Source organism: Monodelphis domestica, chromosome 1, assembly GCF_027887165.1.
Source record: "Monodelphis domestica isolate mMonDom1 chromosome 1, mMonDom1.pri, whole genome shotgun sequence".
NCBI lineage: Eukaryota > Metazoa > Chordata > Mammalia > Didelphimorphia > Didelphidae > Monodelphis > Monodelphis domestica.
In genome coordinates, this window is record NC_077227.1 from 106,438,929 (window position 1) to 106,452,145 (window position 13,217).

At 35.8% G+C, this 13,217-nt stretch overlaps 1 protein-coding gene across 12 annotated transcripts in view; it reads right to left on the reverse strand.

Moving 5' to 3' along the window:
• Window positions 1-13,217, reverse strand: part of ADD3 (adducin 3) — a 177,750-nt gene that overhangs the window by 30,186 nt on the left and 134,347 nt on the right. For all 12 annotated transcript variants that reach the window (XM_056804129.1, XM_016423959.2, XM_056804122.1 and 9 more), the window contains one exon: window positions 2,471-2,694. In XM_056804129.1, coding sequence (XP_056660107.1) covers window positions 2,471-2,665 — 195 coding nt within the window. In that variant the 5' untranslated portion in view covers window positions 2,666-2,694. The remainder of the gene's footprint in view (window positions 1-2,470; window positions 2,695-13,217) is intronic.

The window sequence follows — 13,217 nt, forward strand, 5'->3', positions numbered from 1 at the left end:
AGAATCTATTATGCTTCAACAGAAGTAAAAAAGAAAAAAGCAGCAGCAGCAATCATAATCTCAGACAAAGCTAAAGCAAAAATAGATCTATTTAAAAGGGATAAGAAAGGAAATTACATCTAGTTAAAAGGTGTCAGAGACAATGAATAATACTACTAAACATATGCACCAGATGGAATAGCATCCAGATTTAAAAATTTCTTTTTATAAAAACCCTTACCTTCCGTCTTGGAATCAATACTGTGTATTGGTTCCAAGGCAGAAGAGAAGGAAAGGCTAGGCAATGGGGGTTAAATGATTTGCCCAGGGTCACACAGCTGGTAAGTGTCTGAGGCCAGATTTGAACCCAGGACCTTTCGTCTCTAGACCTGGCTCTCAATTCACTGAGCTACCCAGCTGCCCCCAGCATCCAGATTTTTAAAGAAGTTAAATGACTTATAGGAGAAAATAGACTGTAAAACTATAATAGTTGGGGATCTCAACCCCTTTTCAGAATTAGTTACTCTAGTAAAAAAAAAAAAGTTAAAGAGGTGAGTAGTATTTTAGAAAAATTAGATGTGATAAAGACTTCTAGGGAAAATTAAATGGGAATAGAAAAAATATCTTTTTTCTCAGCAGTACATGGCATACATACAAAAAATGACAAAAAAGAGGCATAAACCCTCACAAACCAATGCAGAAAAGCAGAAACATTAAGTGCATCTTTTTCAGATCATAATGCAATTAAAGTTACATTCAATAAAGGACCATGGAAAGACATTAAAAATTAGTTGGAAATTAAATAATGTAATTCTAAAGATTAAGTGGGTCAAATGACAGAGACAAGAGTTTAAATAGTTTCAGTGAAGAGAATGGTAACAATGAGACAACATACCAAAATTTATTGCGATACAGTTGAGAAAGGACAAATCAATGAATTGGGCATACAACTAAAAAAGTAAGGAAAAGCATAAATTAAAAACCCTGATTTAAACACCAAACTCAAAATCTTGAAATTTCTCTTTTTAACTCTTGCTGCTGGACTGTGTTGGTAATATATAGAAATTCTGATGATTTATGTGATTTTATTTTGTATCCTTCAACTTTACTAAAGTTATTTCAAGTAGTTTTTTAGTTGATTCTCTCATTAAAGAGCATAGGCATGAATGGAACTTTCCTTAAAACAATAAGTAGTATTTATCTAAAACCATAAGTATGCATTATCTGTAATAGGGATAATCTAGAAGCCTTTCCAGGAATATTAGGAGTGAAGCAAAGATGCTCATTGTCACCATTATTTTTCAATATTGTTCTTGAAATGCTAGAGCAATAATAAAAACAAGAAATTGAAGAGAATTAGAATAGGCAAGTCTGACTGCATTATCAAATTTGATCAGTACTTGAGAGTTTAAATATCTGAGGATATTATTATCCAGAAAAAAAAAGAGTTCATCCAAGAGCCACCTGAGCTGAGTTGGAGCCTGTAGTGAAAGCATGCTGAGACTCTATGATCTCTCTGTCACCTGTGGAGAAAGTATGTGCATTCTCAGCACCACTGTGGTTTTTCAATCATGTTCAATTAGGCTGCTCTTTCAACCTCCACAACCAACACATGGCCTTTGTGATTTGTACTCTTAGGTTAGAGCAACAGGAACAATTCTTTTAGAGATGATTTAAAGAATCTAGATGTTGTCTCAAAGACAGGACTATGGACAACTAGTGAGAGTGGCTGAAACTGTGATTTCATGGGTATAGTATTAGAGAGACAAATTAATGCAGGTCTTTATTTTCTCTGCATTTTTTAGTCTTAGGGAACAGCCTAGGGCAGTTCTGTGACTTGCCATGGTTCCCACATCAAATTATGTTTCAGAGGCAGGATTTGAACCCAGGTCTTCCTGACTGTAAGCCCAACTCTATTGACTATACCACTGTCCCATTACAGTTTAAGTAGGCTTTTAAGATAAGTTTAGTCAGGCTTGAGCTATTTTTTAAAAACATATTTCAGATAATTCCATAATTATTCTTTCCTTCCCCTCTCTCATGTCTTATTCAACCTTTAAAGTTTTCTTAAACACTTCTGAACCCTTTAGGTAACCCACAGGAAGGATGACATTTGTACATAAGATGCATCTAACCATGTTCTTGGTTCTGTCATGCCTTTCTGCACTTCTGTGATTTCCCAGTCTGAGCCCAATGTCCTTGAGCTCCCTAGTTGCTTTTGTACTTCTCTAATGAAGCATAGCACCCAGAAAATTCACAAGGAAAAGTAAAGCCTAGTGAATGCTAGTTTGTTCTTAAGTCTTTACAAGCCAAACATATAAATTAGCTGTCTGCTTCTCTGAAAGGCCTGGGAGAAAATGGAACTTCCTCCATTCCTATCCTCATCCTGACTTCCTCTTTGTATGGGGCATTTTGAATGAAACACACCTCTACAAGTCATGCTCCTATGAAGGAAGAAAAACTATAGTTTTTAAAAAATATTTTGACTCACAGGACTCTGCAGGATCTGAGTGACTCTCTTCCTTTGCTCCATCATATTGAAGTCTTGTCTTAAGTCTGGAGACATATTCCTTTCCCTAATGTATTCAGGGTCATTTTCATTGATGCGATCAAAATACCTCTCTTTATGAGGCATGCTGGGAGGGGGAGGAGTAGTGATTACTTCTGGATTGGCATCTGAACTCATGCTTCCAGGTTCTCAGTTCTTCTTGTCACCTGTATCATGAAAAGGAGAAATGGAAGATATTACAGTCATTATAAAATTTGACTTAAAGAGTACATGCATGGCATACTTCTTGCCCATCAAGTAATAATGGCAATCTTAAAATAGAGCAGTTTCTCAAATGAAATCAGATTAAGTTCTATCTTTGTGAAGATCTCCTAAGTAATAACACTAAACTGAAAACTGTTTTGGAAGTTGATGAAAGTGAGTAGTTAAATCATGATAATGGTATCAATTAGTTGCCAAATAAAATTGTAAAAGTCAACAGTGTTTACAAAATGGAAAATTAGGATATCATTTAGATGATAAAATATCACATTTTGTTGCATATGTAGATAATTTATGATGTTTATGGGTATTTTTTGATCTGAACAAAATGTCATGTCATGATAAAAAGTAATGCTTTTTGTCTTTTTTTGATCGATTAAAAGCTTGGATTTAACAGGTTCATTTCATTCCACAGTGACAATTTGCTAGTATGTGAAAGTAAAACATGATTTTAGGATTTTCAAATGACTCAGCAAATTTCTTGGAAAAAGAATCTTGTGGGCAGATTAAAGGGTGTGTGTGCATTTTCTGAATGAAGTAATATGTTTTCCTTATGCATATTTATCACAAGAAATATTTTTATTTTTTTCCTTTTTTCAATGGGATATGGAGCAGTGGGAGGAAGAGAAGATATATGTCTTTTAAGTAAAAGAAAGGAGAACTGAGGGGTGATAAAATATGAAGTAATCATACTACTAATTTTGCTTAATTCTTTATTATAAGAGATTCTCATAGAACAGGGGTAATCCAGAAATATTTGTAATGTAAAAATAAAACACATCATTAAAACTTGTTTTAAAAAAATGAAAAAATGTCTGGCTTTTAGTGGTCAGGAAATTCAATGTTACTTAACACTGTAATATGAAAGCCTAGAAATTTGGTACAATCTTCAGCTGAATAAAGAGACATTTAGGTCATCCTAAGAAGCATCCAGAAGAAAGCAACTAAAATGATGAATGGGCCATGCCACATGAGAACTAATGAAAGGAAATTCAGATGGAGAACAGACTTTGTTGTTGTCCTTTGTACTTGATGGATCCCCCCAAAAGATTTCACTATTTTGGAGTCAATGTTACCAATAACAAATAACATCACTCTACACTTATACACAACACACAGGCAAATACATAGTATGGGGACATGGGACAATACTGTTTGCACAGTCGTTGACATATATGGTTTCATCCACTTGTAGTCGAAAACCATATAACATACTTTGGGGAATAGGATGAACACAATATATGGGATGTGCAGAACATACTCCCACAGAACAAACAAAAGATCCATTAACATGTCCCCAGACATACTTACATTCACTGTTAATCATGTATATACAATGGAATTAGTGGTGTTGTAATCCACTGCGATCACCATATATATAAAAAAGGTGATATATATGTATGTATGTATATATATACATATATATATACACACAATTAAGGAAAGGGAAAAAAATTCAAAAAAATTTCCAATATGGCCACCTAGTCCATGTGGCAGAGGGTATTTTAAACATTAAATGTCTCTTCTAGCTCAGTTACAGTCTCGGAGTTCTGCTTCTCCCCCCCCCCCCCCCCCCGCCTGTGTAATGTTCCATTTGCTGAGTGAAAGATGGAATCTTCCAGCCTGTAACTGACTTTCCTTATATAAAACTTAACTGTTTTCATATATAAACTTACATTTCCTAAGGTTTCTTATCCTGGCTGGCTTGCCAAACTGTTATGGGGATTTTAGGAAAGGGGAAAGGGTTTAAATACAAGGGAAAAATCCCATTTTAAATAACTTGAGTTTATTAACAGAGAAGGGGAAGATGTTGGGGAAGGAATAAAAGGAAGGGTAACATCTGACTTTTTACCCACTTAATTTGATTATCTAAGCTTACACTGTCTAGCTATCTTAACTAAAGACTATTAAGAATAAATCCCACAGTAAACCCAGAATCTCACACACACACAGTCAATGGTTGGTCAGGTAGCAGGAATCCCAGTTGTGGTGCCCTCATATGGTCCCAGCAAGGTAGAGGTCTTTTCCCAGTCAATCTGTCCACCAGGAAAACTAGAGATTTTCTTCTCAATCTCAGCCAGTTGATCCTCAAAGGCCAGTTGCTTGATAGGTGGCTTGTTCAGGGAGTCTCAGCTAGACACCTTCCTTTTTCACTTCCAGCTCCAGACTGAGTCAGTTGGAAATTGCTCCTTGGAACTCTGGCCCAACCAGCTCATGAAATATCCTAAGTCTTAAGACCTGTCAATCATTCTTGCAACTTCTACCTGCCCTTACTACAATGTACAGGGTGTTCAGACTGTGGCTGATCAGACCAATATAAATTCAGAAGGCTCAACTGCAGGTAGGATACAAATATGAACATTTGGGATAGAGATGTCTCTAAATTTGTGCTTCTCATGTTTCTTTTGAGTTACTACAATTCTATTTTCCTCATAGAGCACAGTGCCTTCTTTGATGCAGGTATGCCATGAAGCATGGTCCTGTGCCAATGTTGTCCATGTCTCCCAACTGATACCATTCTTAAGAGAGACCTTAAAAGAAGACTTAGAGAGGAATATGATAACTCTCTTTGAATATATGAAGGACTATCATATAAAGAGGGACCATACTTGTTCTCCTTAGTGCCAGGGAACACGACTAAGAGGAATTAGTGAAAGTTGCAGAGGTACCTTGAAGTCTATGAAAAGGAAACATTTCAAAGTGTGTCTGATGCAAAGGGTAGCATCAAACAGTAATGGTTTCCTCCTCAGTGGAGTTCTTTCAAAACAAGGCTGGATGATCACTTAGTAGTGAGGAGAAGAGGTTCTTGTTCAGGCAAGGGTTGGATTAACTCTGAGCTTGAGAAGAGTATACATATGTTTTCATGAATAATTACAATATTTCTTGGTCTTAGGATTCTCTGTACTTGGTAGCCTCCAATCTTTTGTAGTATGTGTATATGCTGAACTTTGACTTGATTATTTCAGTTAAGTAACTTCACAAATTTACAAAGGATAATATAAATCTAAGCAGGGAGCAGTAATTTATAACAAGGTAAGAGTCCCAACTTTTTGAAAGAAGAGCTGCAAACAAAAGTCAGTGGAAATTTTAGTCATCAATGAAAAAGTACAGAGCAGAGATTTCAGATCAGGGTAGACAAATGTCTGGTCCAGGTCCACAGGGAAGCAAATGGAGAAGAAAACAAAATGCACAAAGCCTGTTGTGTGGACTTTCATGATTTACTCATTCATGGGACTCAGGAAATCTGTTGAATGTGAAAAGATGTACCCTGAGATAGGTAAAAAAGTAGCCTAAAATTTATCATGCTTTAGTTAACCTAAGAAAGCTCTCTGATTTGAATGATTATGCTTGATAAATTGGAATTCATATCAAAAAGCATTAAAAGGAATTAAAAAAGAAAACTACATCATGCTTAAATCAATCAACATTTATTAAGCGCCTACTATGTATTAAGCACTATGCTAAAGGCACCACTAATAATGAAAGTGTGTTGATTTTGAACACATATGAAGAGAATAGCAGTTAAATTTATAAAGAAAATGTTGATAGTTTTTGTTTTTCTTTTTTCTTGTTTGTTTTTTTTTAAATGGGAGGATGGCAAAGATGAGAAAGAGTGGAAATAATTTTGTGGGGTAGTAGGGGCATATAATTATCCTCTATATGGCAAATGAAAAAGAGGAAGCACTGCTTTCAAGTATGATTGATTTGTTTGCTCTACCTTGCTACAAAGAGACACTGGCACTTCAACGTGTCCCATCCAAAATAGGAGACCAATTTGGGCCAGTGTTTTTAAGAGTATGGGGTCAGGTGGCCTGTGGAAGGGCCTATAGTGAAGAAGAAAGCATGACAACAACACTGAAATGTGGTGCTATGCCTGGGATAGGGATGGATTAATAATACATTTTTGGAAGATTGCTACATGGCCACTGGGTTCTGAGATTCTCAGAAGTTTCCTGACCATATCCTTAGACCAGGCATACATCACATAGGACCACACATATTTGAAGAACTTCAGAGTATTAAAAATATTTAGATACTAGTTTAAGTTCTTTTCACCAAAGACAGGAGAAAGACAGCTTTGTGCTGTGTGCTATGTACCCAGAAAGAAACAGAACTCTTGGTTGGCTCAAAGAATGCCTAGCCTGATCCTCCTGCTTGCTGTAAGAGACTTCTGTTAGTTGCAGAAACACCTCAAGAAAGCACAGGTAGTAGAGCTGCTATATAAATATTTTTATACACTACATACAAAAATATTTAGAGCAGCTCTTCTTGTAGTGGCAAAGAATTGGAAATTGAGGAGATGTCCATCAATTGGGGAATGACTAAAGATATTGTGGTATATGTTGGGGATGAAATAGTACTGTGCTATGATAAACAAGCAAGATGATTTTAGAAAAAGATGGAAAGATATACAGGAACTGATGCAGAAGGAACAAGCAGAACCAAGAGAACATTGTACACAGTAACAGTAATATTGTATGATGATCAACTGTGAAAACGTGACTACTCTCAGCAATGCAATGATCTGGGGCAATCCTGAAAGACTTACAATGGAGAAATGCTATCCACCAGAGAAGGAAGTGTTGGAGTCAGATGGATGTGGATCAAAGCATACTATCTTTCACATCAATGTACTTATGGTTTTATTTTGAGGTTTTGGTTATGTAAGAGTGTGCTCTTACAATGACAAATATAGAAGTATGTTTTGCATGATAATAAAAATAAATTTAAAAAGGGGGGGAAAAGCATAGACAGGTAAGCGGAAGATGAGACTCAAACTTCTGAATAACAGACTGGAGTCCTTGGAGCTATCTCTATCATATCCCCTAACTTCTGGAGTTTGCAACTCTTAAGAACTGCTGAAAAGTAGACATTTTTTTCTGTGAGACCATCTGGGAAATCCTTCTCTGATTTCTATTTGCTATTTTGCTCGAGTAAGTGAGTTTACTCACTTTTCACTACTATTCATGATGTATATTCATATATTCATATATTCATGATGTTTTTGTATAGTTTGTATTGAGTGGGAAGGGAAGAGCTAGGAAGGAAAACTAAGAGTTACCATTCCTATGAGAGTAATCAGGGAAATAGTTCTGAACTTAGGTTTGTGCCCTTGGATTAGAGATATTTGAGGGTGGCAGAAAGAATAATCTTAGACCCAAACCCTTCTCAGAGACTAAAGGAAAGCCATCCTATTTCAGCAGTATTGGAACTACCAGCAAAGCTGGTAGAAAGGCAGGTACAGCTCTTCTAGATTTCCATCAAAGGACAAAGGCAGTCTTCTTAGAGATAAGATGGACCATATTGGACCTTCAGATCATATCTATCCATGCCATCTGTGAGTATTTTTTAACATTTAGATTATATTTATTATATTTTAACTTTAGATGCCCCACCCCCATACCCTACATGCATATAATCTTATTCTGGACCTATTTTAGAATGGGGACATAGACAATATGTTCAAACAAACAAACAAAAAATCCAACCTCAGGCATGTATGAGTTGTCAGACCTAGGACAAATCACATAACTTCTATTTGCCTTCATTTCCTTATCTGTAAAATGGGGATAGTAATAGTACCTACCCTCTCAGGGTTATTATAAGTATTAAATGAAATAATAGTTGTAAAGCACTTAGCACAGTGCCTAACACATAGTAAGTGCTATATAAATGTTAGCTTTCTTAGTATCAATTCTAAGATAGAAGAGCAGTAAGGATGAAGCAACTGAGATTAAGTGACTTTCCCAGGGTCACATAGCTAGAAAGTGTCTGAGGCCAAATCTGAACCCTGGACCTCCCATCTCCAAGCCTGATGCTCTATCCACTGAGCCACCCAGAGACCTCAGTGATTGGCTTTAAAAGCCAATATGAAAAGTGTTCTATACTGTGTGGTGCCTGGCTACTGGTTTATCATGGCAAGGCACCAGCAGCATCTTTACTGGCTCCTCCCTAGGGCAAGTAGTCACGGACTACGATGAATTCTCCAGCTAGTAAAAGGACTGGTTCTTCAGCAGAGCAGCTACATTATCTTTGACAAAAAGACCTTGTGTCTGTACGTACCTCCTCTAGCTGGCAGGCTCTTCTGTTTGGCAAAAGTATCCTACACTTAAAATTGGCCTGCACAAGTGGGCGGTGGAGGGGATGGTAGAGGCAACAGTGGCCGAGCACAGCAACTACTACAAGCTTTGGCAGCCAGGCAGGATAATGGACAGAGCTTTGAGCTTGGAGGCAGGAAGCCCTAGATTTGAATCTAGACTCAGAAATACTTAATGGTTGTGTGAATGTGGGCAAGCCACTTAACTTTCCTTAGTGTCTTCCAATGTAAAATGGGGATAATTAGTACCTATCTTTTTTGATTTGATATGATTGTGAGAATCAAATGAGATATTTGTAAAGTGCTTATCACTGTGCCTGGAAAATAACAGGTACTAAATATTGGAGTATTCCCTTCCTACCCCTTATAGCAAAATGATGGTACTACACTGGCCAGGTCCTTAGTAACTAACTATAACATGAAGCTGTTCAGTTTATCCATTTATAAATTTCTCAGAGAGACACAAGCTGATCAAGGGAAATGCCCATTGGGCCATCTGCTGTTACAGTAACACATTTCCCTCTTTCCGTGTTACCACCTGCCTCTTAGTTTAGCATTTTCTTGCTAAGTCTCACTTAGAATTAGACTTGGAAGGGCCATCTAGTCCCCATTTTACTGAAGTCACAGTCAACTAGAGGCCCTTTTCCCTGCAAGATTTTGTATTACTAGGAATTAGAAAGACACATAGGCAGAATTCAAACTCTGGTCTTCTGACTTTATATTTCCATTTTACAGATGGGAACTCAAAGGTCTACAGAATTTAATTGCCTAAAATTACAGGTCTAAACAAGGTCTATACTTCCAAAGAGATCAAAGAAAGAGGAAAAATATCCAAATTTACAAAAATTCTTATAGTACCTCTTTTTTGCGGTAACAAAAACTGTAAACTGAGGGAGTACATATCAACTGGAATGACTGAACAAATTATGGTATAGAAATGTGATGTAATAGTATTGAAAGGTAAGGAATGATGGAGAAGAAAACTTGAGAAGATTTGTATGAGCTGATGTAGGGGCAAAGTGAGTAGGACCAGAACAATTTATACAACAACAACAATATTGTAAAGATAACTTAAAAAAAACTTAATATCTCCAATCAATACAATGAACTTATCATAGAAATGATTCATCATGAAACATGTTATCCACTCAAAGAGAACTGATAAACTGTGATGGACAAAAATGAAGGAGTACTAAAGAATCCTTTCATGTGAGTTATTTTGGGTTGGTATGTTTCAGGAGATGTCTACTTTTAGCTTTTAGTTGTGCAAATTTGGAATTTGCATCTAGAAATAAATATTTGCCAAACTATGGCTTTCAAAGTGTGTACACATACAAACCCACACCCACCCATACAGACATACCTCTTAAAGTCATGCATGGTTATTTCTTAGCAAGTTTAATCTTCTCTAGTGTCTTATTTAATGAGGATTTTCCATAATACTGAATAGCAACTATGACAAAATGTATATCACAAAAGAAAATCTTCAAAGATATATTAAGAATAAGTTATGAAGAATTATGAGTTATCCTGTTAAGACTAGCAGCTGCTGGTGTTTTTCTACTAGAGACTCTTTCCCCTGAAAGATTTAGTATCGAAGTATTCATCAGAGGGGGAAATCTCATCTTTGTCCCCCCACTGTTGTTAAAACAGACATATTGTGCTTCATAAACAAAGATTTTTCCTCCATCAGATTACAGTCTCACTTAGTATCAAAGAGATGTGGAGTGAGATGCAGGATACAGGAAATAGTTATCAAATATTGCAGGAATGAGATAAAACTTCAGTAGCTAAGTCAGTTATCTTTGAGAAAGTTTTTTTTCCCCAAATTTCCCAAATTAACTTCCTAGAATAGCTCTCTCAGTAAGCTTTTTCAAGCTAATTTGAATAAATTCTACAATAACAACAAAATTCAAAAACACTCTTTAGTAGGTAGCTTTACAAAGCAATTCCAGCCAGTCAACTTACAAGAGAATTTGTTTGGTTTCACTTATAAATATTTGTTATAATGTCTTTGTTTTTATTTTCTTTTTGAGAAGCACAGAGAAGAAAAGGGTGAGGAGCCAGACGTATAAAAAAAACAAAACAAAACAAAAAAAGACAAAAGAAAAGAGTCACTGAAGGTTATATGTCTATGTCTCTCTCTCTCTCTCTCTCTCTCTCTCTCTCTCTCTCTCTCTCTCTCTCTCTCTCTCTCTCTCTCTCTCTTTCTCTCTCTAAATATATATATATATATATATATATATATATATATATATATATATATCAGAAGAAGGCCAGAAAGAAGCAGAGACAAGCAGTACAGCTCTGAAAGTCATAGTTTGAATTCTTATATACTTTTAAAAAGCAAGCTGTACATAATGGAGATTTATAGTCTCATGTATAATCTTTTCTGTTTGTTTTTCTATAAGTATGTGAATACCCATTTTATTTGTGTTTAGGTTCAAAACAAAAATAAAAAATTATTTTTGAAACAAATTCAGTTTTGGGTCTAGTCCTTAGAAGCAAACTTTTCTGAAATAGTTTCTTTAAAAAAAAAAAATAGGTCACTATAGGCCCCTGAATTTGTTCACATATACAGATGAGCTGAAGAAATAATATAATTCTTTAAGTAGTAGTTCATTTTTAGCTTTCACAAAGATAAAACAATTGCCTTAGTAGTGATGATAATTCTGCAGTTTATAAAAGGACCTATAACTAAATTCCAAGTCTAGTAACTTTATCTTTACTACCAATTCTTCATAGATTTAAAAAAAAATTAACCATTTCTTTAGATCTTTTACACATGGTACACATGGATGGTCTAATTAATTATTCTTCCCCTGAAGTCTTTGGCATTATTTAACAAGGTTTGTATTCCATAAGCCAGTGATGGTGAACATTTTAGAGACTGAGTGCTCAAACTGTCACATGTGAGCCCCTTGCCTTACCACAGACAGGGGAGGGAGGAAGTATTCCCACTAGACTGCTGGACAGAGGAGTGGGTCATGTCCTCAGGCATGTGCGGAGTATAGGAGGGCACAGCCCCCTCTTGTATCCATGCCATAGGTTACATGGACCTAAGCTATACTGCAACAGAAATGGCATAATGGCTTATTTCATTTGGTGTAAAACATATAGAAAAATCAATAATAAAATATGCATGGTCTGTCTTGTTTTCTTTCTTAACACACTGTGAATCTCAGTTTCCAGAGGAGGTATTTTAAGTAGTTTAACGGAACTAACTAGATTGTTTCTGAAAATTTAAAAAAAAAAAGGATTCTGTTAGTGCTGAATGGTAACTGCAAAACATTTTTATGGTCAGCAATCTGGGAGTAGTTATGAAACACAAAATGGGCTTATGTAACAATTTCTTCAAATCAGGGATAGTAAAATGGGAAGTTGTCCTGGGAGACATGAATAAACTTTATAAAAACAATTTTAATGGGCCATTGGTCATGAACAGAATACTAGTCTATACATGGCAGAAAGAACAAGGAGAAATATTTAACTCAAGTTTCACATTTACTGAGAAATTTTTTCCTTTTTAAAATTAATTACTGAAGCCAGGTTTAAGTCGAACAAGAATAGAAACAATTTAGTCAGTCAACAAGTATTTATTAAATAAGTTGACCCTGTACCAGGCATTGTGTTAAGAGGGCACAAACTGAAGTAGAAACAGTCTCTGACCTCAAGATGTTGACATTGTAGTGGAGAAGACAACCTATAAACAACTATGCATAGGCCAAATATATACAGAGTAATTCGGAGGACATTTTAGAGTAAGGGCACTAGTATTAAGGGTAACTGAAGAAGGTTTTTTGGAGGAGTTGGGATTTTAGTTGAGAACTAAAAGTAAAATGGGAAGCCAGGAGGCAGAGATGAAGAGTGAGAGCATTCCAGGCATGGGGGAACAGCCGATGGAAATGCAATGGTGGGAGAAGAGCACTTAAATGAGTTTCTTAGAAAATTCAAACTGAGTGACTAAAGCAATTGAATAATTATTTTTAAAAATGAAAAGGTACTTCAATATGTATATTTTGGACAAGTAGAAAGATGAGTTTAGCCTAAAACTGAGTAGCAGGAAGAGACTAGGAAATTGTAATTGGAACATCATGCAATGCATTCAAATGATTTCAAATTGCATATGTTATAAAATTATTTTTATTAACACTAATTCTTTCATTGATGCTATGTGTCTGAATTGTTGGATACTATAATTTCAGTAGTATCTAAACAGCAATGGGAATATGATTGATGAGCAAGCATTACAGACTGTTGCAAATTACCAACAATGATTTGCAAATGACATCTATGTGTGATTGGAAAAGATCATGGACCATTTGGTAAATGAAAATGAGAGACAATGATGGACAGACCTAATGGGACACT